At 37.7% G+C, this 26,792-nt stretch overlaps 2 protein-coding genes across 4 annotated transcripts in view; one reads left to right on the top strand and one right to left on the bottom strand.

Annotated features, from left to right (window-relative positions):
- The first annotated feature begins 13,390 nt into the window (after nucleotides 1–13,390).
- LOC125778517 (uncharacterized) lies at nucleotides 13,391–14,717 on the top strand. The gene is made up of 2 exons (XM_049456776.1): nucleotides 13,391–14,120; nucleotides 14,169–14,717. Exons 1-2 carry the CDS (start codon nucleotides 13,457–13,459, stop codon nucleotides 14,468–14,470), a joined length of 966 nt encoding a protein of 321 aa, XP_049312733.1. The 5' UTR covers nucleotides 13,391–13,456; the 3' UTR covers nucleotides 14,471–14,717.
- Nucleotides 14,718–19,051: 4,334 nt separating this feature from the next.
- LOC105234072 (acidic phospholipase A2 PA4) overlaps nucleotides 19,052–26,792 on the bottom strand; it is a 36,738-nt gene continuing 28,997 nt past the window's right edge. The window contains exons 2-6 of one of the 3 annotated variants that reach the window (XM_029548431.2): nucleotides 23,833–23,994; nucleotides 23,592–23,761; nucleotides 23,333–23,527; nucleotides 23,180–23,267; nucleotides 19,052–19,401 (exon numbers count right to left, since the gene is read on the bottom strand). In XM_029548431.2, coding sequence (XP_029404291.1) covers nucleotides 19,305–19,401; nucleotides 23,180–23,267; nucleotides 23,333–23,527; nucleotides 23,592–23,761; nucleotides 23,833–23,993 — 711 coding nt within the window. In that variant the 5' untranslated portion in view covers nucleotide 23,994 and the 3' untranslated portion in view covers nucleotides 19,052–19,304. Of the gene's footprint in view, nucleotides 19,402–22,502; nucleotides 23,268–23,332; nucleotides 23,528–23,591; nucleotides 23,762–23,832; nucleotides 23,995–26,792 lie in introns of those variants that run through there. The other 2 variants (XM_019988762.3, XM_019988763.3) reach the window with 2 other exon arrangements.

A 26,792-nucleotide genomic window follows, 5' to 3' on the forward strand; every position in this document is an offset into this window, starting at 1 on the left:
GCCCAGTGCAACAAAGTCGTAACTCACACCGGAAGGAAATTTTATTTGCTATAAAAAAGATCCAAGGTCAAAATCGGTGTCATTAATACTTCTCGAAATAATCGGCTTTTTTAATAAGGCTTTATAGAATTTTTAAAGATGACTAAGTAGCTGACCCGGCGAACTTCGCCCCGCCCAATTTTTATTTTTTTTTGGAAGTCATAGACTCGTATAACTTTACCTCAAATAATATAAACTTCAAACAACGCATTTTCATTTAATGTTTTTAATGTTTGTAGCGCCATCTACTGTAACATACCGCACTCAATACCGCTCTTAGCGCCACCAACTGGTGGATAGCTCTTTGCTAATAATAAACAAATAATTTGCAATAAATAAATAATGCGACTATAAGGAGAGTTATAAACTATCCTATCTTTCAAGTTGGACCAAACTGCACACAGTGTTAAAAATTTCATTAAAATCGGTTCAGTAGTTTAAGAGTCCATCGCAAACAAACAATGTGACACGTGATTTTTATATATTAAGATATGTATTAAAAAATCTTTGAAAGCTGGACCTGCATTTCATTTGCATTTTTGTCGGGCATATTACACTTTTTCACAAATCAGTAATCTTATCAGGTATATTTCCGAACGCATCCTACCTAATTTACTAAGTACAATTATTGGGTTGTCAAAAAAGTCTTGCGGTATTTTTATTGAATCAATTCGTGTGGCACCCATACATCGAACTTCTTAGTGACTCCAAGCTTCTTCAAATGGTTTATAACGGTTTGATGACTACTATGCCGGTCTCTTTCGACCAATTCAGCGATTTTATCGCAATTTTCGACGACAGGCCTTCCGGAGCGTGGCGCATTTTCGACCACCTCTACACCAGAACGAAAACGTTGAAACCATCGTTGTGCGGTGGAAATGGAAACTGTATCGGGTCCATAAACTGCACAAATTTTATTGGCGGCTTGAGATGCATTTTTGCCTTTATCGTAGTAGTACTGTAAAATATGCCGTATTTTCTCTTTATTTTGCTCCATGTTTGCGACGCTATAACTCACGAACGACTTAAAAGAAACGACAATCAATCAAACGCGTGTTAGCGCGTGAAATGAGCTTTCCAAAAAGGTATAGCATGACCCGATGCGACGAATAAAACTAGAACTACGCGCTTTCAGCGCCAACTAGCGAAAATACCGCAAGACAACCCAATATTTGGGATGCTTAGAACTGATTAGTGAATTTGATCCTTTTTGCTGATCACATACAAAACTGCCGAAATCGTGGAAAAGGAAGTGCATCATATTTATCTATACTAATATTATAATCTATACTAATTTTATAAAGCTGAAGAGTTTGTTTGTTTGAACGCACTAATCTCTGAAACTACTAGTTCGAATTGAATAATTCTTTTTGTGTTGGATAGTCCATTTATCGAGGAAGGCTATAGGCTATATAGCATCACGCTGCGAACAATAGGAGCGAAGAAACAGTGGTAAATGTGTAAAAAACGAGGGAAATTATTTATCTTTGAGGGCTTCCGTTCCTTGCGCTGCGAAAGCGGTTCAAGATACACAAAAGTTATGTATGAAAGAATTATTTCTCTTTTAATGATCTAAAAAAAGTCTGTGAGTACCGTTTTTGTGATAACTGTGTCGAAATTATTTGTATTAACATAATAATATTAATTTTTCTATATTTATTGTTATTTTCTTCTGTCGTTACATGCAGTATAAAACAAGGTAATCCGTAATTTTTGTGCTTAGCAGTCATTTTATTATTTTAGATCTTACTCGCTGATGTTAATTCTTACTCTGCTTTTCTTAGAAAATGCCTCGGAAGCGAAAATCTGGTATATCCAAAATGGCATGGTAGTTTTATTGACTGGTGATTTCCGTCAAGCCCTCCCAGTGATTGAGAGGGGGACGCCAGCAGATGAAATTCAAGCGTGCATTAAATCACCACGCTTATGGTCAACAGTTGAAAAACTCAGCCTGAAAACTAATATGAGAGTGCATCTTCAAAATGACGTGGATTCAGGACTTTACGCAGAAATGTTGTTGAAAATTGGTGATGGTTGTTTAGCTGTTGACGTTGAAGGCTATATATTACTGTCAAGAGAATTTTGTAATTTAGTAGAAAGTGATGTGGATTTCATTGCTAATGTTTTTCCGGAATTGCAACAAAATTTGTGTAGTGATCAGTGGTTGTGTGCAAGAGCAATATTAGCACCAAGAAATGAAATTGCTAATAGGATCAACACTGATATTTTAAGCGAGGTTCAAGGAAAAATGAAAGAATATTTGTCAATGAATACAATTATAGATACGGAACTAAGTACTTTATATCCTGTGGAGTTTTTAAATTCACTTGAACAATAGGGAGTACCGTCACATAAACTTCAATTGAAACTAAATATACCAGTAATGCTTATGCGAAATCTAGATGCTCCTCTGCTATGTAATGGAACAAAGCTTCGGATAACAAAATTGGGACAGAACATACTTGGTGCTACTATTTTAACAGGTGTCGGTAAGGAAAATATTGTTATAATACTTTGGATGCCAATTATTCCCACTGACTTTCCATTCAAATTTAAAAGAGTTCAGTTTCCCGTCAAGCTAAGCTTTGCTGTTACTATAAACAAGGCACAAGGACAAACATTACTGCTAGCAGGAGTGCATTTAGAAAACCCATGCTTCTCTCATGGTCAACTTTATGTAGCCTGTTCACGTGTATCTAATGCCCAGAATTCACACATATTTGCACCCGACGGGAAAACTTATAACATGGTCTACAAAAATATCCTAGAATAATACTTTGTATTTTATTTTTTTAAATTGTTAGAATTCAGAATTATTTATTTTTGTTACGGTGAAATATATTTTAAGATTAGTTGTTGCATTTCAATACGCATATTTTAAGGTGTTGAATCTTCATTGTCTGTAGGAATTTTTAAAAATTGTTGATCTCAGCCAAGCAATAAAATTTAGTTATCACTTTGAGTCATTTCTATTATTATACCCTTACCCTTTATCCCTCATACTTATTTAATGGCTCTACTGCGGGCGAAGCCGCGGGTAAAAAGCTAGTCGACAAATATTTGTAATGCATTTATTAATTTAATGGGACAGCAAGTTTCAAAAAGCATCCTCAAAGAACTTAAATCGACAAAGTACTATTCTATTAGCGTAAGCCTTGATATTCCTGTAAAAGATTGTCGCGGGCAGAGCTATGACAATGCATCAAACATGTCTGGAAAGTACTCTGGTGTTCAGTCAAGAATAAAAGAAATTTGCGAATTTGCGATTTACGTTCCATGTGCGGCACATTCGCTAAATTTAGTGGGTATTCGAGCTGTTGAGTGTGTTACTAAAGCGGTATCATTCTTTCAATTTGTACAAAAATTGTTCAATTTTTTCTCGGCTTCGACAAAACGATGGAAAATTTGAAAATTTTGACAGAGCATCTAGGAGCAAATAGAGTCCTAAAGTCTCTTTCGGAAACTAGATGGTCTGCACGTGCCAATGCTTTTAATGCTTTGCAAAATGGTTATTTCAATATTTCTGAAGCATTGTCTTCAATCGCAAGTTACACCAATCAACACTAGAAAGGAAGCCCAAAGCCTAGAAAAAAATGGTCAAATTTGAAACAGCTCTTCTAACGGAAATATGGAATGATCTTTTGGGAATTATAAATAAAACAAGTCTAAGTTTACAGAATAGCACTCTGACCATGGACGTTGTAACGAAACTCTACGAATCTGTGATCAGTTATGTCAATACCGCACGCAATAATTTTGATCAGTACGAAGCGGCTACTAAAGAAAAAAATCCATTTGCTGACTACAAAGATACATTTGAAAGAAAAAAAATCGCAGCACAAGCATCACTTTGAGAGGCAAGGATAAGTTTCATGTAGATATTTTCATTCCCATAATTGACAATTAAGGAAACGTTCGGCAGCATACCAAGAAATTTATAGTCGATTTAGTTTTCTTTGTCGGTTAACAACAAATGAATCTGGCGAGTTGATCAAAAAATGCAAAGAATTTTCAGAATTTTATCATGATGACATTAATGCAGATGAGCTCAAAACAGAATGTTTTCATTTAAGCCAATATTTGATAAACACAACAAAGCAATCAGCGGATTTAAATATCTCAAACCTAATAAAATCAGATAAATTGGAAGAAACTTTTCCAAACATAGAAATTGCCACCAGAATATTCCTTTGTCTAATAGTTACCAATCGTAGTGGAGAGCGGTCATTTTCGCAGCTTAAGAGAATAAAAAATGTATTGCGAACAACAATGTTACAAGAACGACTGAGTAGTTTGTCAATTATGTGCATAGAAAAAAGATATCTATCAAAAAATTGACTTTAAAGATATAATAGAAGATTTTGCTCAACAGAAATCCCGAAAGAAATCGATATCTCAATATCGTAATCACACACACCCTCACAGACACCCACATACACAAACACACCTACACACATCATCATTAATGACAATTATATCATACTGTATTTGATTACATTAATAAAGTTAAACAAAAAATTTAGGATAAGACGCTTTTTTTACTTTCAAAAAGGGTCCCAAATTCTTGTGTGGCCAAGGGCCGCAGCTTGGTTTAAGACGGCCCTGCATACCAATTGAGGTTAAAGAGAAAGGAGTTCGCTGCCAAGCGATCTGGGCTGAGGAAGCATATGAGCACATGCTCTTCTTTTGACGAGCAAGTTGTCATAATGTAACTTTTTATTAAAAAAATATTTTCTCCTGAATTTTTGGCACGTGTTTCGCTCCGATAGAGGCAATGTCGTAAATAAATGGATCAATATTTGAAATGACTGCAGCTGTTTAAAAAGTGTTTTCTTCAAAAAAATGTCAATATTTATAAAAATCGCTTAATCAAATAGACCTATCATATTTGACATGGCTGCGATCAGCTTTGATCGAGAATATGCATATGTACGAGTACATACATACATATGTAAATACAGTGAGCCAATAATAAAACTTGTACATGGAGTTGTTTTGACGTCGACGTGACTTTTCTCCTAAACTATTAAGGGGTTACATGGGTAAACGGGTTTCAAAAAACCGACCTTTTTATTGCCTTATTAAATATCTAAACACCTCTGCAATATTGTCCTAAATTTTCAAGTTGATCCGACTAATAGTTTCGGAGATAAAGCCTTGAGAACTCGTGTCATTTGAATCATTAAACGCGTTTTTCTCAAAACTAAAGACTTGAACGAAGGATTTTTTCGACGGTATACAACAACCATTCCTTAGCCCCTAAAATATAATGTTTCTAGTCGTTATCCAGAACAAAGTGGTAACCAAGATTGAATTTGAGTTTAGCTGCTGACGGAGACGTAAATATTTTTTAATATTGTCAAGTAGTTAACTCTTTTCATAATTCCTTTGATGAAAATAAAAGCATTTTTATCCTTCAGCGCTTAGACTTCCTTCTTTTTCTTCTTCATATTCTTCTTTATTGGCGTAGACACCTTAAGCGGTTACACCCGACGTTACAACAGCGCTCCAGTTTTTCTTTCTTTTCGTTGTTTGGTCCCAATTGAAGATTTCTTGCATTCCTACTCAGTCGAAGTAGGGGTCTTTCTTTTCCTCTGCTTCGACCGGCGGTTAATTCGTTGAACTATGTCAATGTCGTCGTATAACTCCTACAGATCATCGTTGCATGGACTGCGGTATTCGCCGTTGCTAATACGCAAAGCACCATAAATCTTCCGCAGAACCTTTCTCTCGAAAATTTGTAACGTCAATTCATCAGATGTTGTCATTGGCCATGCTTCTGCATCAGCTGGACGGAGACGATGAGTGACTTGTAGAATTTGGTCTTTGTTTATTGAGAGAAGGCTTAACTTCTCAATTGCCTACTCAGTCCAAAATAGCACTCTTTATTCTGTATTGGATTTCGATGCTTTTGTTGTTGTTGGTGCTAATGAAGATTCCAAGATAGACGAAATTATCTACGACTTCGAAGTTATGTCAGTAGTGACGTGGGAGCCAAGTTGTGAATGCGACGACTGTTTGTTTGATGACAGGATATATTTAGTATTTCACTACCAGACCCATTTGGTTCGCTTCTTTGTCCAAGCTGGAGAAAGCAAAACAAACGGTCACATCATCCTTCTCTTTTGTCGCGGCATTGGCACAAATCAGCGATATGTTGAAGAACTTCGCTATAATATGGATTCTGGCTAGACATTCATCCACCGGAGAGAATGCCAGGACTCGCCCATCTTCCACCATAAGTCTCACACTGAATTTGTGTTCTTGTACATAGCCAATGTAGTAAATGCCACAAGGACCTACACGCTTCAGTCCTTGTCCTTTCCATCACACTCCTTGAACGTCGGTGACGTTAGTCTTTATAGAGTTCGTCATTTAAAAAGGGGTCTCTCATCCTAGGTTGTTTTCGCCTTTTCAGGGGGGTTGTTTTTTACGTGGCGGATCCGAAACCCAGCGCTCAACCCTAGAGAGGAATGATGCACCTTCTCGCCATTAAATGGATGTTTTCTGGCTACCCAGAAGATCCTTGGTCTAAGACTGGAACTGGTTACCCGCTTGGCCCATATGTTAAAAAATCGTTTCTGGCCACTCCCAAATGAACCGAGGACTTCTACACGTGGCTCCATCCTTAGACTTCCATACAAATTGATAACCATCAATCCAAAAACATAAATTTGGACTCATTTGTAAAAGGAATATCAAAATTCGTTATCACTGAGGATATACTATACTCTTTGGATAACATTTCGAAAAATTTCTCTTCGATAAGTGTAGCTTGTTTAGTGGGGTTTACGCTTTCAAATTAGGTAAAACCATTAAGTTCTTAAAAATTTGAGGGTGAACTTTTGCAATACCAACTTTCTCCTTCCTTGGCATTAGCGACAGCGGATATTTTGGGGTATTCCTTGTGAGTCCGAACAACTTTACTCTGAGATGAGACATTTAGATTTTTTCTATGATTAACTTCAAAATTGATTTAGATTGAAAACTTTTGTGAAAAAACGAAAAATAGATAAGCCTTACATATTGTTACTCTTGGTTTCTAGCTAAAAGTTGAAAAGATTTAAGAGAAATGTCACTTCAAAGACATAGCATCATGCTGTACAAGTTTTCTATTCGATTCCTAGTATGCTTGCTTCTGGGTATTAAAAGTTTCGTGGCAAACTTAATATGCCCTGTGTAGGGTATAAAAGAATTTGCAGATTCTCTGATGTTGTCTTTATATGATATTTATTGATGCCGTTCTCACATTATACTTGTATGTAGCTGTATGCGTACGACCTCTGAGAATTATACGCCTTAACCTTCAGCTGTTTTGATACAGCATACTTTTAGGCAATCTATTTTGAAGTGCAACAGAACTGCGAGAAGAAATGTAGAATTGACATGTTTACGCTTACACGTGGACCAAATCAAAAAAAAAAACACTCCTACTTCCCATAAAACACAATCCATCTGATTCTTTCAGTATTCCACTATCGAGTATTCCACCTTATGAATAAATATGGTCCTAGTCGGAACAAAATTATTCAAACCCTCAGACACTGAATATGTTCGATTATTTAAATTATTTCCGAAGTTGTAACAGATTTAGTGTTAAAAAATTAGTAAAAAATCGACCTTTATTATATCATAAGATTCTTAAAATAGTCATTGATTTATATTTCAGTTGATCAGCAGGGTATAAATCAAGGCGACGAGTCGACACAGCCTTTTCCCTTCAAGGACTGGAGGATGAAGTCATGTGTCGAAGGTCACGCAAGTGAGGAATGTTCTCTGTTTGTCATTTACTTGGGAATGGCCAGAAACCATTCTTTTACATATGACTCAAGCAGCTTGCGATTTCCGGTCCCAGACCAAATATCCTCTGGGTAGCCAGAAAACATCCGTTTAAAGGCGAGCTAAAGTGAGAAGGCGAAACATCCCCTCCACAGGATTGTGCGCTGGGTTTTGGACCTGCCACGTAAAAAACACTACCAATGAAAAGTAAGAAACAGCATTGGAAGAGAAATCCCCCTTTTGATGACGACCATGGCAAAAGCACTAAGGATAACGATTTAAGGGCACGCACTTGAAAAGTCCGGCCCCTTAATTGAGAAGGTACCGCTGCACAGCTGGTTGATGTCCTCGTTAGAGTGAAGGCTGACATCACCGCCGTCCAAGAAATGCGATGGACGGGACAAGGACTGAGGCGAGTAGTAGGCCTTTGTGGCATTTACTATAGTGGTCATATAAAGGAGTGCAAATTCGATGTGGGATTCATGGTGGAAGAGAGAGACTCCGTTGCCGAATACTATAATTCACCCCGGTGGATGAACGTCTAGCCACAATCCGCATCAAAGCGAAATTCTTCAACATATCGCTGATTTGCGCCAATGCTCCGACGAAAGAGAAGGACGATGTGACCAAGGGTGCCTTCTATAATCGCTTGGAGCACACCTCTGAGAGGTATCTTTGGCACAATGGTCGGAAAATTCAGCTTCCACAAGGAAACATCCCCAAATGGGTTGAGGCTGATCGACTTCGCCAGGGCCCGAAATATGGTTCTGTAGTACTAGATTCCAGCATAGAAAAATTCATCAAGCCACCTGGCTGTCTCCGGATCGAAAAACCGCCAACTAAATCAAGCATTTTTTTTAGATGTCATACGCTCCGAGGTCCTTACATCGACTCGGGCCATTATCTTGTTGCAGCCAAGATTCGCATCCGTCTCTGTGCAGCAAAAAACGCACGTCAATAAACATAAGGAAGGCTCGACGTCGACTTTAACGCCGACGTCCTCAATTGTTGACGATGGAGCAGACGTTCCACTGCCCGACCATGAAGAAGTTCAAATAGCAATTGCCGTCTTAAAAACAACAAAGCGGTGTGACCGATAGATTGCCGGACGAGCTATTCAAACACGGCGGCGAAGAACTGATAAGGAGCATGCATCAGCTTCTTTGTAAAATATGGTCGGACGAAAGCATGCCCAACAATTGGAATTTAGGTGTGCTCTGCCCAATCCACAAAAAGAGAGACCCCAGGTGGAGCGTGACTAAAGCCTCGACCGTTTTATTTTTGGCGAACCAGGAGACATATTCAAAGCTAACTCAACAAATTTGTGACCGGCTTAAAACGATTTGTCGATTTATAGGAGCCTTATGATCTTTTGTATAGCAGTTTAAGGTAACACAGCGTACAGGCGTCCTAACCTTACCTAACCTAAGTAAGTACATCAATGTTTTTCGTAGTTAAGTGGAAGATTTCGCGATGTTTCATTCGTCGTACGCGCATAACATATTTTGTAGCGGCTTTAATAACGGGTGATTTTTTTGAGGTTAGGATTTTCATGCATTAGTATTTGACAGATCACGTGGGATTTCAGACATGGTGTCAAAGAGAAAGATGCTCAGTATGCTTTGACATTTCATCATGAATAGACTTACTAACGAGCAACGCTTGCAAATCATTGAATTTTATTACCAAAATCAGTGTTCGGTTCGAAATGTGTTTATCGACAAATTTTGTTCAGCGATGAGGCTCATTTCTGGTTGAATGGCTACGTAAATAAGCAAAATTGCCGCATTTGGGGTGAAGAGCAACCAGAAGCCGTTCAAGAACTGCCCATGCATCCCGAAAAATGCACTGTTTGGTGTGGTTTGTACGCTGGTGGAATCATTGGACCGTATTTTTTCAAAGATGCTGTTGGACGCAACGTTACGGTGAATGGCGATCGCTATCGTTCGATGCTAACAAACTTTTTGTTGCCAAAAATGGAAGAACTGAACTTGGTTGACATGTGGTTTCAACAAGATGGCGCTACATGCCACACAGCTCGCGATTCTATGGCCATTTTGAGGGAAAACTTCGGACAACAATTCATCTCAAGAAATGGACCCGTAAGTTGGCCACCAAGATCATGCGATTTAACGCCTTTAGACTATTTTTTGTGGGGCTACGTCAAGTCTAAAGTCTACAGAAATAAGCCAGCAACTATTCCAGCTTTGGAAGACAACATTTCCGAAGAAATTCGGGCTATTCCGGCCGAAATGCTCGAAAAAGTTGCCCACAATTGGACTTTCCGAATGGACCACCTAAGACGCAGCCGCGGTCAACATTTAAATGAAATTATCTTCAAAAAGTAAATGTCATGAACCAATCTAACGTTTCAAATAAAGAACCGATGAGATTTTGCAAATTTTATGCGTTTTTTTTTTTAAAAAAGTTATCAAGCTCTTAAAAAATCACCCTGTACAAACTTCACTCCAATTTTGCGAAGGTGAGAACACTCAAAGCCGTTTGCAATTTCGGCGTGTATTATATTTTGTTTAACGAGATTCGAACATTTTAGCTGTAATCGTCAATATTTGGAATGAAAACAGTTGTTTTAAATATGAATTTTTATAAAAAAAAATCGGCGAAAAATGGCATTATTAATTTTAACGACTTACGGTCATTAAACGTATGTATCTATTCAAGGTCTTTCCAATCTGTTTAAGCTTTGCAATTTTATGTGTATCAATTGTCATCGTTTGGGTTTGATGTTCTTTCAACTTTATTTGATGGTGGCTGATGATGGTCCTATCTGAGTAATTTATTCGGTCACAAGCGAAGTTTTAAATAATATCCTTGTCAAATAAAAAAGTTCTCCATACAAGGACTTAACTTTGATCGGTCTGTTCATATATGACTGTACTGTAGACATATGTACTTGGGGTACTCACAACGAGTGTCGTGAAGCATCGTAAAATCATAAAATCATACATTTTTATACTAGTTTAAGAAATTTGTTGTTGCATTGCATACTAAAATAAGTTTGCGCAAATACAACTCTGTACGCTATGTTTTCGGATCGTTATAACTTATAACTTTTTAAGACTATGTGAAACCCCTAAATAGATTCGTCCAATATCGGTCCAAAAATTAGCGACTTCTTTGTGAAAAAGGACGTGTGCAAAATTGTAGATCGATATATCAAAAACTAAGAGACTAGTTCGCGGCTATAACTCGATCCTTTTGGAGATTTTGTACTTTTTCTAAAGAAAGAGAATATTTATTGTCATTCGAAAGAATCTTCTTTGCCATTTATTTTTAAAGATTATTTCTTTTAAATGTTGGCCGCGGCTAAGTCCAAATTGTGAAATTATCTGCTCAATAAATCCATTGATTGATGCGTTATTGTTAAAATTTAACTTGCTTACATACTAACCGAGCCAGAAATGGGCCTAATTGCTGAAACAAATTTCGCTTTTCTTGTACCTACTTGGAACTTTTCAAGAGTCCATAGAGCGAAGCGATGTCGCTTGGGAAGGTCGAGCGGCTTCATGCTATATTTTCTGCTGCCAAATAATACTGAACAAAAATAACATGACTCTCGCGTGTTCTGTCAAAAAAAAGGCTATTGAAAAAAGTACCTCTACCTGGATCATCCGTTACATACACTTTATAAAGCTTCCGACGTTTCCTTTTTTATATTGCAAGCACCCTGGCAAACTCAATACACCATGTTCAGGGTACAAAAATACAGCAATGGCAGCAGTTTTCCAAATGTGTCTCGGGAAGAGAGAGACTGTTACGAGGGCGACGTACCACACGTAACTTGTTGATGTATTATCCGAAATCGCAAAAGGTTCATTCGTTAGATAATGGATTTCTAGGTAAAACCGAGAGGATTTTTCGAAACTCCAAATTTTTATGTTTTATAGAATACTTTGAAGAACAAAACACGATTCTTAGCGAAAAAATCGGCTAATTTTTTACTGTAAAAAAAAACATAACAAATTTGAAAGTAACTCTCTGGCCTTACCTTATAGATTTTATTCAGAATATGTGTTCAAAAATTCAAAAGAATTGATGCAGTACAGCACCGCCAGTTTTTCCGGATTTGCCAGATTTTAAAGCCCGAATTTATGCCTGGGTGTTATGATTTCCCCGAATTTTTTCGGACTTTGAACGTATCATGTCATAAGATCTATCTTTTACGTATTATTCATATTATAAATTTTTGAAAACCATCAAATTTCAGTGGCTAATTTTGATAACTGCAGCTTCTATCATGAGCTTCTAGAACAAATGTTCTAGTCGTTTCTTCTTTTCGCTACGTGGCGCCAATTGGATATTCCAAGCGAAGCCAGGTCCTTCTGTACTTGGTCTTTCCAACAGAATGGAGGTCTTCCTCTTCCTCTACTTCCCCCGGCGGGTACTGCGTCGAATACTTTCAGAGCTGCACTGTTTTTGTCCATTCGGACAACATGACCTAGCCAACGTAGCCGCTGTCTTTTGATTCGCTGAACTATGTCAATGTCGTCGTATATCTCGTACAGCTCATCGTTCCATCGAATGCGATATTCGCCGTGGCCGTCGTGTAAAATAAAGTGGTTTGAGCTAGCAGGCACTCTAACGATATCAACTGAACGTATGCAGGGCATGCACCTCGAATGTCCTCGTGAAAATAAAGGCTGACATCACCGCCGTCCAAGAAATGCGATTGACGGGACAAGGACGCTTTTGATGATTCGTTGCGGTGTTTGGATATGTTCAAGCGTAATAAAACTGATATGTGACAATGAATGAATATTGCTTCATCATTTCACTCCGAAGTCCAATCGACAGTAATTCCGCTCCGAAGCGTGGAAAAACATGTCGACAATACTATGGTATAGCAAAAAATGTAGAAGAATATGTGTTCCTGTGCTGTACAATGCTGCTTCAGCAAGCATACTGTCCCAATGGCTAGGAAGATTAGTGCAAGGCATGCAGCTTTGAAAAACTGGAACTAACATGCATTTGATTTGAAAATTGGAGACTGTAAAGTCGAGTAATCTTTATGCCAAATTTCGTGAAGTTATCACTTAAAATGAAAAAGAGTAGCTTTTTGAAGAGAAAAGGACTTTTTCAAATCTTCCAATCGATATCTCAAAACTGACAGACAAAATTATATAGCTACATCGACACAGCCCGTCATGTTGATAATTTATTTGTATGTATGTATATTTTATAGGGTCTCTAGTGTTTCGTTCCAGGTCTTACAAACTTCTGGCAAACTTAATACACCCTGCCAAGGGTATACTATTAGGGAGGACAAACTCATCTTTTTTAGAGTTATTCCGTAAAATGTTAAATTTTCATAATTAAATTAATTTAAAATCAGCCAGTTCGTCATTATAACGACATATTGTGCGTTATATTTTTTGCTTTGACGTGAAGCTTACATATAGCTTAAGCAATTTTTTTTTCAATATACAGTATTAAAGAGTTATTTGCAAAATTCAATTGCACAGGTGTCCGCATTTTCAAATATTTACAGAATATGTCTGAATTGAAGAAATTTTTCGGAAGAAATTGGGTATAAAAGCACCGTACATTGAAATCAAATTCACACTCATCTACGAGTTCCTAGGGATCGTATATCTGGGTATACCATATTAATAACGAAATGGCGAAGTTATCTGCATTTCTGTATATTGCCATTTTGGCCTTGGCTTTTTTTGCTGTAGTTCACTGTACTGAAAACGATCAAGGCGAAAATGATAATCAGAATTCGAGTCAGGAAAATAAAGACTCGACTACCCCACAGAACCAGGCCTCTGGTAACGCAACAGCTGCTGGTAATTCAACAGGCCCTGTTAACGCAACAACTAACAGTACATCAGTTGATAATTCAAACGGCTCTGTTAACGCAACAACTAACAGTACATCAATTGATAATTCAAACGGCTCTGTTAACGCAACAACTAACAGTACATCAGTTGATAATTCAAACGGCTCTGTTAACGCAACAACTAACAGTACATCAGTTGATAATTCAACAGGCCCTGGTAATGCAACAGTTGACGGTAAACCCACTGGCAATTCAACATGCTCTGGTAACGCAACAGCTGACGATAAACCCAGTGGTAATTCAACAGGCTCTGATAACGCAACAGCTGACAATAAACCCGCTGGTAATTCAACAAGCTCTGGTAACGCAACAGTTGACGGTAAACCCACTGGTAATTCAACAAGCTCTGGTAACGCAACAGTTGACGGTAAACCCGCTGGTAATTCAAACAGCTCTGGTAACGCAACAGTTGACGGTAAACCCGCTGGTAATTCAACAGGCTCTGATAACGCATCAGCTGACGATAAACCCACTGGTAATTCAACAGGCCCATCAGCTAGTGAAGGAGTTGGCAAAGGATGTGGAGATCGTAGTATAAAAATATTGAGATTAACTTTGCGAAATCCATTCCCTGGATTGGAGAGACATATAAAATGTGACAAGCCTGGAAAGGGTAAAGGTGAAGGTCCTATTAAAGGCAAGAACGATGAAGAAAACGGAGAGGGATCAGATGAAGGAGACTCAGAAGACGGATGTAAATCGGGGAGAAGATTAATCGGAAAAAAATGTGGTCGTAGTAAAGGCAGAAGGCTCAAAGGAAAAGGAAAACGCTCAGATGATGAAGATTAAAACGCAGAGAAACAAGGAGAGAAGGAAAAAAGAGCGATGACTTAAAGAAGAAAACTCCATAGAAGCCAAAACAAATTCACAATGAATGTCCGACACAGTGCAATGAAAAGGAACCCGCCAACGATAAAAGACGATTTCTAAGTATTTTAAATATGTATTTTACAAAAGATTATCTTCAATCTTTTCACATTCAACGTTTCTTAAAATAATTATTCAAATAAATGGTAAAATAAGCAGCATAAAATAATTGTAGTTCACTTCAGCTTGCTTTCGTTAACGGTATTAATCCGGTGATAGCCGCACGCTAGAAATAGAACACGAAAGTGACGGGCGAGCTCCATGGCCGTACAGTTCATTTGGTTTAGGGCGCAACAAAATAAGCATATTGAAATGCTACAAACTAAGGACACTTAAAAGACTTCACAATTGAAAATATTTCCAAAAGAGTTGCGACCTCTACAAAGATTTTGACTTAATAAAATTAATAGAATAAATTAAGTTTTATGATGTTTTAGTTTGATGTCTAAATGGATCAAGAATAGTTTAATATAAAGTTAGCACTATCTTTGAGAGTCTTAAGAAAAATATTAAAAGGTAAACGCACAATAAATTATGGGAGACAAAGCGAAGAGTTTTAAGGAAATCATGAGGTAAAAGTATTTTTTAAAGAAAATTGACACTTTCGTAAAAATTTTCAGATACTCCGTCTGATGATGACAAATAGAAACATTGACGACCTACATTCCCAGACTTAACCCCGCATACTTCCTTTTGTGTGGTTATTTGGAAAGCAAAGCGTATGCCAGCAACTGCCTGGCGACTGTGAAAGAATTTGGCCTTGCATCCGTATAAAATTGTTCTCACTCAAGAACTGAAGCCTTTGAAGCAATATAAAGGTGTCGTGAACATGCTGATTTTGCCATGGAACAACTTGAAAACGATAATTTTTCGTTTTTTAAGAAATTCATCTTCTCCTATGAGGTTCAGTTCAGTTCATCTGAGTGGGACGGCGAATAAACAAAACTGTCGATTCTGGTACGAAGAAAATTCACAATTTATTCATGAACAACCGTTACATTCATCTAAATTGACAGTTTGTTGTGCTTTTTGGTCTGGTGGAATGACCGGTCCGTACTTCTTTCGAAATGAAATTGGTGGCACTATTATTGTCATTGGCGATCGGTATAGATCTAATATCATAGATCTTCTAGGATGAAGTTGATCTTGACAACAGCTGGTTCCAAGAAGGCGAGGCTACGTACCACAAGGCCATGAATTATTGCAAGAAAAATTTGGAGATTTGATTATTTCAATAAAATTTAACATTGAATAACCTCCAAGAAGTTGTGATTTAACGCCATTTGACTTACTTCCACGTGTTTAAATTATTAAAGCTGTGATAGGTTTTAAAGCAAATTCTTTCTTGTTCCATTGCGCATGCATAAATCAACATTTGATATTGAATATTCTGTACACTCTTTGATTTTACATCTCCTCTTGTCTTTTGTATGTTCTGGTCAATGTTGGAATGTTGGATTTTAGGTCGATTTCATTCATTCTTCTCTTCAAGAGTTGTTTTGGGACGACCGCGCCGTGCCCTAAAAGTCCATCGGCTATATCAGTGCGGAATGGCAATAGGTTCATTCACTTTGTGGTTAATTTCACCATCCATTTTATACTCCAACCAACTAAGCATTACAAACGATAAGGTCAATAAATTGATCGAAAAGGTTTAGTGTGTTTTCTGAGTAAGGCTGCCACATATCTATAATCAAGAGTTCGTATTTGATTAAGTACAGTATATTATTCTTCTTTTTCTTTGGGACAACAACCGAGGGTCAGTCTAGGCGGAGAACACGAAGAGCTCAGTTGCCTCTATCATTTGCGAGTTCGCGCCAGTTGTACATCACAAGTGCAGACATGTCGTTGTGCTCTTAGTCCTGGGATGCGTGGGCGCCCTTGCATCCGTTGTCCATCCATGGGTCTCGAGTCGAAGGAACTTTTTGGCCTAACCAGCGCATTCCTTGAATTTTTATGCACTTAAATGTATCCATATCGCCATATAGCTCATATAGTTCGTAATTCCATCTTCTTCGATACCTAACGCTCACGCTGACGGCTCCAAAGAGCTTGCGAACAATTCTCTCGAATGCTTCAAGTGCCTTCTCATCTCGGGTCGTCATCGTTCAGATTTTTGCGCCATATAAAAAGACACGAATAATGAAAGACTTATAGAGTAATTTTTGTTAGTCGACAGCAATATATCCTTCTTAATTGTCTACTGATCCCAAAGTAACACCTGTTGGCAACAGTTATTCTGCTCCTGATCTCCTGAGATATATATACAATGCCCTTAACTTTTTCAAATTATTCAAATAACTTTTTCAAAACTCAAGACGCTAGGTTGTGCTTTCGCACAATACAGCCGAAAAACAGATAATAAGTAGACTGATTCCGCGATAGTTAGGGCAGAGGTAGGTAGGACAAAGTACTCTCGTATTCTAATCATTGGGCATGTATTCGATCAAATCATGCTTTGCAGCTGGAACATGCGCCTTTCCAGCACATCACTGCCGGCTTTAAACAGCTCAGCTGGTAATTCATTAGACCCTGTTTTGGAGTTTGTCGACCCTCTTTTCATAGATCTTTTCCCAGATGTGGCGCATGATGAATATCTGATCAGTTGTTGATTTTCCAGGCGTAAAGCCATACTGATAAGGTCCAATCGGTTTGTTTACGGGCGGCTTTAATCTTTCGCACGGTACGGTCGATAGGACCTTATATCCGAATTTGAGAAGGCTTATCTCACGCCTATTCGAACTTCTTCATGATCGGGCAATGGAACGTTCGCTCCATCGTCATCGATTGGGGTATCGCGTTCACCATCTCCTGCTGTTATGCTTTCACTGCCACTCAGCAGGCTGGAGAAGTGTTCCTTCCATAATTTCAGTATGCTCTGGGCCTCAGTAACTAGATCCCTTCTGGCGGTTCTACAACAGTATGCGCCGGACCTGAAAGCATCTGTTAGTAGCCGCATCTTTTGTAGAATTTTCGAGCATTACCCCTGTCGGCCAGTTTGTCAAGCTCTTTGTACTCATGCATTTCAGCTTCTCTCGCTTTTTGTCTGCAAATGCGTCAGGGAGCCAAAAAAATGGAAAAATAGCGTATGCGAGAAATGTTTTGCGGATTATTCTGAACAAATTTGTGCTCTGACTATGGGTATAAAACCGGTTTTCAGACAGTGATTTTTAAGGTGATGTTTTTTAGGGATCATAAAAATTTGTTCGCCAGTTCCGAATATTCTATTGATCATTTATTTATTGGAATCGTCAGATCGGGCAACTATGTAAATCACTTATATTACATACATCTCACATTTTATATAAAAAAATCAACCCGCTCTAATATACATATATATATACAATAGTATTTCCTTCAGCTCAGGTTGAAGCGCAAGACCAAGTAAACCGAGGATATGGCAGCTTTGTATTCTTTGAGCATAAAATATTTGATTTATTTGTACATAAGTTAAGTGTTAATTGATACTGATTTACAATTGATATGTAACATAAATATATTTCCATTTCTCTTTATAGATAACCACATTAATCTAGTGTTTTAAATACATCCGTATATACTCATATAAGATATCTAAAGATATTTACGCCTTCAATCCGTTACTTTTTGTACTAATCTGATCTAATTTTTTTGCTTTCTTTGTAAATTTTTTAGCTGGTGCATTGAGTATTAAGAAAATATGATATATGACGTTGCCACTTAATTTTAAATACAAATAAATTATTATATGCAAATTTTCATTCATTTAATTTTGATTCTAAAATCAAAGCTGTTTTAAAAAAGAACTAAGTTATTTTTATGAACGGTGTTGCCACTTTTCTTGGATTCTAAAATATGGATAAATAAAAACATTCTCTTCGTTATTCCGTGATTATGTAACGAGATTTCTTGAGAAAGTTTTAGTAGTATGAAATTATGACGTTGCCACCTGATTTTAAATATAAATAAATTATTATTTGCAAATTTTCATTCACAATTGATTCTAAAATCAAAGCTGTTTTGAAAAAGAACTAAGTTATATTTATGAACGGTGTTGCCACTTTTCTTGGATTCTAAAATATGGATAAATAAAAACATTCTCTTCGTTATTCCGTGATTATGTAACGAGATTTCTTGAGAAAGTTTTAGTAGTATGAAATTATGACGTTGCCACCTAATTTTAAATACAAATAAATTATTATATGCAAATTTTCATTTACAACTGATTCTAAAATCAAAGCTGTTTTGAAAAAGCACTAAGTTATATTTATGAATGATGTTGCCACTTTTTTTAAATTCCAAAATATGGCTATATTAAAAAAAAAACAAAGAGCAAACGCTATTATATAACAAGATTTCTGAAAAAATTTTAATGGTATGAAATTATGTAGTTGCCACACTTAATAAATAATAATACGTATATAAATAAAAAAAAATTAAAAATGAGAATATATTTAGCGTTGCACCAGCTTACAAATAAAAATTAATATTTTTATTAATATTAATTTTTTTTAATTAATATTTTTATATTAATAAGAGTTAATAATACTTTTTCTCGTCTCGTTTCCTTCACGACATCATTTGGCGTAATTTTCTACTTGTTCGTTTGCTTTAAGAAATTTGCATTCACTTGTAATCAGGTATACTGTATGTATGTATAATTAGGTACTCATATATGTATTAATAGTAAATAAGTTGAGATAATTGCTGAAAGTTTCGTTGTTCTGTTGCTCCACCGATACCGGTCATCTTCCTTACTTTGTTCTGTATTAATATTTTAAGTGCGTCCAGGTGCACTGGGTACATACTTTTCGGATGGTTGATATTGCCACTGAGCGCAAATAGTATCCTGTTCCGTTTTATTATAACCGGCCCTAGAAGAAATGAAAGAACGTATAGCACCAAATGATAATTTAGAGAGTTCATATGCTTATAAGCAATTATTTGATCTAGCGGGACCACTGTCAAGGATAAGCAGCAGAATACCACGTTCTATCTTGTTTAACGAGAAAAGTTTACATTGGAAACATTTAACTCGAATATGGAACTCGTATTTTTTACTAGCGAGTAAAATGTTACGTAAGCTTAATTACCGACCCTTGAAGATTCACGATTACTTCCTAAATAAGAGATAAGATGCGGGAATTTATGTATGTATATGCTTAATTTTCTAACTGTTTCGAGGACTGGAAAAAAACGCTGGCAAAAGTGAGTTTTATCGGATGGAGATTACTTTGAAGGGGGTGAAATGAATTTAGAAGAATAAATAAGGAATATATGAATTCCATGAATGTCCGCTTGACACTTTCAATAATTTGGTGTAAGTGAGTATTCCTATGGATTTCACCTGGGGAGGACAAATTAATTATATGGGCCTTCTATTAAAATTACAAGTGGTGTTGAAAGTTTCTGATTCTCTTTACCTTCGGTTTACATTCAAATTTAAAAGTTACCAAAGCTGGATGTAAAAATTGTTAAGTAATTAAGTTCTAAAAATGTTTTACATGAGAAACACGTCGTAACTCTGATCTGTGTTCATAAATTTGGCTTACAAATGGATTATTCATGAGAAAAGATATTTGAAAGCTTGGTTTTGCCAAAGAAAAGTCCTGAAATTATAAAAAACGCGACAACAATCCTATTCTACCTGTTCGTGGGCTCTTTCAACTCAAACTTTTTCAATTTCTCAGTGTTTTATTGTTGTAAGACCTAAACAGCATAACAGAGGAATATAAAGCAGCACACAATGTAAGCAATGTACTGGTGGACAGATGAAATAAGAAATCAGAGACAGACCGCCCTGCGTATAAAACGACTATAAACGAAGCTAGAAGATGGGGAATAAACAGAACGGAAGAGCCCAAAGAATATAAAGCTGCTAACGCTGAGTTGAAAGAAGCAATAATAAAGAAAGATAAATCGACCTCGATACAAGATTGTAATAAAAGAACTCAGCGACAAACAGTCCACCCCTGAGTTAAATGCCGCAGATATGAAACACATCGTAATTGACCAGATTATATGCAAGAAGGTGCATGCCCATCATCTTACTTTGGAGGAAATGAGCACAGCCACAAGCTCTTTGAAAACCTGACGACCAAGAAAAGCCCTGACCCTTAAGAGTAACAGCGGAAGTGCTTAAAGTGCCCGCACTTATTACTATTCATGTATGTATAATGCATGCTTAGACGAGAGCATGTTCTCAGAATTATGAAATAGACAGCACCTAACCTTGATAAGCAAAGGCAAAGGAAATCCAGAAACAACTTCAGAATACAGATCCCTATGCATGCTAAATACAGCAGGAAAGTTGTTAGAAAGATTACTGAAAACTTGCATTATGGCCAATAAGCAATGCTTTACCCTTTAGAACGACAACATGGTATTTCAGACCATGCAAGTGCCACATTGGAGCCGTTGAAGACATTCTACGTAGCGTGGAGGAATCTCAGAGATAGGAAACCACTATACAACACAAATGGCCCTCAAAGAAAGGAAATCACCTATGGAGCAGCACTGGGATCCTTACTTGCACCAAACCTATAGAATGCCAGCTACGATGGAATTTTAAGCGTCGAAGTGCCAAACACCGCCGACATAACAGCGCATAATACTGAAATAGCCAGACACAAACTCACACAAGTTATGCTGCGGAGACAGATCTGCCTTAGCCTAGCCGAGGAAAAAAAAACATGCAAGTTCACTCAAAAACTATCCAAACGAAAAAAAAAACTTAAAATACCTCGATATAAGGGCGGATAAGCGAAAAGAACGCAGTGAAATCAAATTTAGCACACTGCTGTTAAGTCAGTGAATATAACCATGTCGCAATCAGGACTTATGGCAATTATCGGAGGTCCCTTCGCACGTATCCAAATTCACAGTACGGAGTAGCCTCAATAGATCTACTTGCACGGGAGAGGAAAAAAAAGTCTGGTTATGAAAAAACGACAGTGTGGAAATAAACATGACATCAAGTTAACACTTGATCTCTGACTAGAGCGGTGGACCAGGCAGCCTGAAAGAAGATGCCCTGCCAAACAGTAGAAAACTCGCGAGATGTACTACTACCTAACACATATGTATGCTCCACCTGTCAAATATGGGAGGCAAAAAAGGCTGCATGCATCTACGGAGACCACACAACGATGGAAAGCTCATATACGGATATATTACGCAATAAAAAAGGTAATATGGCCGCGGACGCTAAGCTCCGCAAAATTCGAGCCAACAGAAAGCAATATCTTGATGTTGGCTACATAAGCATTCATGAACGAAATAAGAGTAGAAACTGAGACACAAATGGGTCGATCTTGGAAACCTTGCTCTGAGTAATGCGAAAGTGGTCCCGGGGCAAGAGAAAATATACCACTCAGGTAGGATGACGATCCCTATATGATGCGAAGGGATTTTGAAACCTCCTTATGGCCTAAAAACAAAAAAAAAAAAAATACCTGAACAGTTAGGAAGAAAGTGTTTCATCGTTTGCTCTCTATTATCTTCGAACCAGGTGGTGGACTTTCTTTTGTAAGTGAATCGATCTTGCATGTTCCGATTCGTCACTGGCTTGGCATTGCTGCCATCAGTTAAAAAATCTAAACTTGAACTCGTAAGTAGTTCTATTGTTTATGACAAGCTGTATTTGGATCGAAGTTGTTTTGTCGCTCTTCACAGCAGAGTCATTTAACTTTTTCTAACGCTAGAAATTGCCTGTGAAAATGTATACTGACTTCTTCTCGTCTTTATCTCAGTATTCCTTCCTCAGATGCGTCAACAGTCACCTTCTTTCTTCCTAATTATTTACTGTCACTTTCTCTTCTCTGTTCTAGTGTCCGAAAGACTAGATGAGAGAGACAGCTATTTACGCCTGGATTTCCAGAACTGCTCGCTGGTGACGCGAAAAGAGCTCTGTCCAGTAAGATAGAAAAATAATAAAACAAAAGAGTAATTTACAAACTTTTATTAAATAATAATGTTTATATAAAGTTAACATAAAATCTTTAATACTGCTTTCTTTTGAAACTAAAAGTAGAAGTCTTAAACTAAAAATATGTATATAATTAGAAATTATGAATATTTACAAAAGCTGCTTAATGAAGAACTCATAAACTTCTGCAAATAAATAAAGTAAATGTTAATTGCGCAACTTAAGTCAGTCTTTCAGTGTCTCTTCAATAATTCCAAAAATTATTCGGCGATACATTATTTCTTTGATTGTAAAAATAATTGGAACCTGGATTTGGACGATCATAGTAATAACCCCGCTCCTCTGCTGAGCGGCCATTACCATTGCCTGGGGGCAGTTCGGAGCTAACGCGGGAATTGAAAGTGTCCCACAGTACACTCGGCCGCTGCACGATCTCGCGCAAAATATTCACTGCGGCCAAACCCACCGAAGCGACTTTTACGCCCAAGCGCTTGGTGAGCGTATTGAAATTTTGTCTTACAGCCGGAACGCTGTCAGGGCGCAGCGCGCGACCGTAGTATTCATTACCGTGAGTGGGTCCCGGATAAGAGTAAGGCTTTGGCGGCAAGCCGTAGGGGTGTGATAGAATTTTCTCTATAACATTGCCCGCATTGGGCGGCACATAGAGATCCGCCTGACGGAATGTAATATCACAGCGATTTGTACGATAAAAGAAATCTTCAAACCTTTGGTGCGCCGAGCATGGACTGCGCTCTTGGAAGCAAGTCACCTGTACCACGTTGTAGAATATCGCGCCGAGCGTGTTAGCCGTTTCTGCAGAGTAAATGAGAAAGTATGAAAATTTTTACGCTATTCACTTAAAAACTACCACCAACTACCTGTATTGAGCGATTGTAAACATTTGCGCAAACGTGCATCACAGTCGCAATGCGAACGCGTGAAAGTGCCGGTATTGCAGAGGCCGCGTCGGCACTCGCCCACATTCAATACATTCGGACAGTGATCGTGTTCGCGACAGCAGCGATCTTCGGCGACATGCGGACCCAAGTCATTATAATCGTCAGCGGTGGTGCCTGTGGTGTGTATATATAGTAGTTCAAGATCATCTGTATGTAAGTTAGTAAAGTCAGCACTCACCTGGTCCACACCATTTCGTGCCGGGATAGATAAAACCCAAGCCTCCACGAAACTCACGCCCATATGAGCCGGATTTTAAACAAACCTCCTCCAGCTCCATAACCGATTCGCGCGGTACCTGTCGTATGCGTCTGGGATCCGATTGCAGCAGCATACGTTGGATATCACCACTAGGAAATAGTTTATACATACATATGTAAGTATGGAATTAAGATTCATTACTACAAGTAAAGTAACTCACCGATCAGTATGCATTTTGCAGAATGGATGCCGCGAGGAAAGCTCTACCATAACCGACATGGCGTTATCAGAGATCAACACTGCGGAGCTCCTAACACTATTAACAAATATTGTCGCCACCAGCGCAACCGTTAGAACGAGAATGAAGAGCTTCTTTGACATGCTGCAAAGAAAGAGAAGATTTTTTTGTTATTGAGAGTGAAGTTCAAATTTCCTCCATAGCAATCAAAATTGCCCGAGCAAATGGAAGTGACACTTTAAGGGTTATTCAGGTTCAAATAAGAACTGAAGGTCTGCTCCAGTCCAATCTGTTCTATTTCAACTTTGTAAGACCATATATTCCGCATGGAACAAGATCTTCTTTTAAATTAATGTGAGGCTTATTTAAGGCAATTGAAGCCTTTCTCGCTAAATAAAGATATTTCTAAACTCTCAAAGTATAGAGTTGGATACTTAACGAAAGAACCAGAAATAAATAACTTCGCATTTAGGAAGGGAACGTATGGTATAGGGTTGTTTTATGAAACCCGAAAAACAACCCGAAAAACAAATCGTATGCAATTGAAATACGTGCTTAGAGTGCCTTTAAAAGCGTTGTTAAAAATTTTCTCGGAAATGTGAAAGCTGTCAATTACAAAGGTCTTGTGACTGAACTACTTACTGCCTATAAAAAATGGGTTGCAACGTGTCCCTTAAAATTCACTTTCTAGACTCCCATCTCGATTTTTACCCGAAAATTTAAGGGCCGTAAGTGACGAACATGGGTAACGGTTCCACCAAGCCATTTCTGATTTAGAGAAATGGTACCAAGGCAAGTGGAGTGCCAGTTTACTTGCCGATTACTGCTGGACATTGTTAAGGGGTACCCCAAAAACAAAATATCGCCGAAAAACATCGACAGTGACATTGTAAGGTACTCTTTGGTTAATAAAATAATATAACAATAATATATCTATCGCTGCGTTTTTTAACAAAAATACTCATAGCAAAAAAACTGTAGGTGATAGAAGAAATCTGTAGCTACTTTCTGCATTTGTGGCAATTTTTACATAATAAATAATTTGTAGACTCTTAGTAGGAAATAAAAGAACGGACTGCAACATGACCAAGAAGATTTATTTGTATATATTGAAGTGTAATTTATGTTCAAAGCTTTTGTCAGTGTTTTGGTTTCAGCAAGGCAATGATCCTAAACATACAGTGATGGTAGTCAAAAAATGGTTACTTTATAAAGCTCAGAAAGAGCTTAAGACTCCACCACAATCCGCCAATTTGAAACCCAAAAAACAATTGTGGGAGAACTGAAATCTAAGTTGAAAAAATCCAGTCCACATACCAAAGAAGAAGAGAGTTCCATGATCAGGATATGGAACGAAATATCATCTAATTTTAGAAAAAAAAAAATAGTATAATCGATGCTTTGGCGGATGCATGCAGTAATAGATAAGTAATAGTGTATAAAATTGTTATTTTCCATGGAGGGTATACTCAGTTTTGTGACCTGAGTTTATCAATAATTCTAGTTTTTTGCTTAATATTTTACTTAATGTAAAATAAATGAATTAATTTATGTTCAAATATAGTCGATAAGAGTTCAAACTTCAAACGTGCATCAAACAAATGCAACTATTTTCACTAAATTTTCCATAGTTTGTGTACAGAGGCTGCTATATATATTTCTGGACTAGGCGACACTAAGTGTTGCCAGGTGCAATCTGACATTTCCATTGGAAAGTTTGACATTTTTTAGCATAATATCACTCAGAACGTTTTGTCATTTAATCGTGAATTGTTTTATTTACAGGGAATAAAAAATTCATCTCGGCCAAAAAATGGAATTAACTCATGAACATTTTCGTGCCATCATTTTTCACAACTTTCGACGTGGATTATCACGACAATATTGCATCGATGAACTAAAATCTTTGTATGGCTATGAAGCACCATACTATAGCACTGTGAAAAACTGGTACAACGAATTCAATCGTGGCCGACGCTCGCTCAAAGACGAATTCCGTGAAGGTCGTCCAAAAACAGCCGTTGTGCCAGAAAACATCGATGCCGTACGTGAACTGATAATGCAAGACCGTCATGTAACATACCTTCAGATATAGGCATGCATTTCTCCCACCAGCATACATTCGATATTGCATGAACACCTGGCCGTAAAACAGGTTTGTTCTCGTTGGATCCCGCACAATTTGACAATCGCTCAAAAAAGGCTCGTGTGGATTGGTGTAAGGAAATGCTGAAAAAATACAATGGCGGTGCTTCAAAAGATGTGTATAAGATTGTCACAGGTGACGAATCATGGATCTATGCGTATGAGCCCGAAACAAAACAGCAATCGACCGTGTGGGTCTTCCAAGACGAGCCAAATCCGAAGAAAGTTGTTCGTGGAAGAAGCACTTCGAAGCAAATGGGCGCCTATTTCTTCGGTGAAACTGGTCATGTGGCGACTGTTCCGCATGAGCAACGTAGGACGGTCAATTCTGAGTGGTACACCACCATTTGTTTGCCTGAAATCTTCGGAGAAATTCGAAAAACGAACAAGAGAAGACGAATCATTGTGCACCATGACAATGCGAGCTCTCACACATCGGCTCAAACCAGCGCCTTTTTGACCGGCCAAAACGTCGAATTGATGGGCCATCCGCCGTACAGCCCTGACTTGGCACCCAATGACTTCTTTTTATTCCCACACATCAAGAAAATAATGCGTGGTCAACGATTTTCGTCGCCAGAAGGTGTTGTTGAAGCATTCAAAAACCATGTATTGAAGGTGTCTCAATCGGAGTGGAAAAATTGAAAATTGGTTTGAGCGCATGTAAAAGTGTATAAGTCTTGATGGAGATTATTATGAAAAACAATAAAACCAATTTCGTCTATAAATATTACTTTTTTCATTATTATGACAAAAATATATATAGCAGCCCTCGTATTTCTTTCACGATCTCCTGT

This window comes from Bactrocera dorsalis, chromosome 4, assembly GCF_023373825.1.
Source record: "Bactrocera dorsalis isolate Fly_Bdor chromosome 4, ASM2337382v1, whole genome shotgun sequence".
Taxonomy (NCBI): Eukaryota; Metazoa; Arthropoda; class Insecta; order Diptera; family Tephritidae; genus Bactrocera; species Bactrocera dorsalis.

Excerpts from the sequence above, each read along its gene's own strand:
- LOC125778517 (XM_049456776.1), top strand. The coding sequence starts at position 13,457 with ATGGCGAAGTTATCTGCATTTCTGTATATTGCCATTTTGGCCTTGGCT. Across the intron at positions 14,121-14,168 it reads ACCCGCTGGTAATTCAACAG|GCCCATCAGCTAGTGAAGGA; the intron begins GCTCTGATAACG and ends GTAATTCAACAG.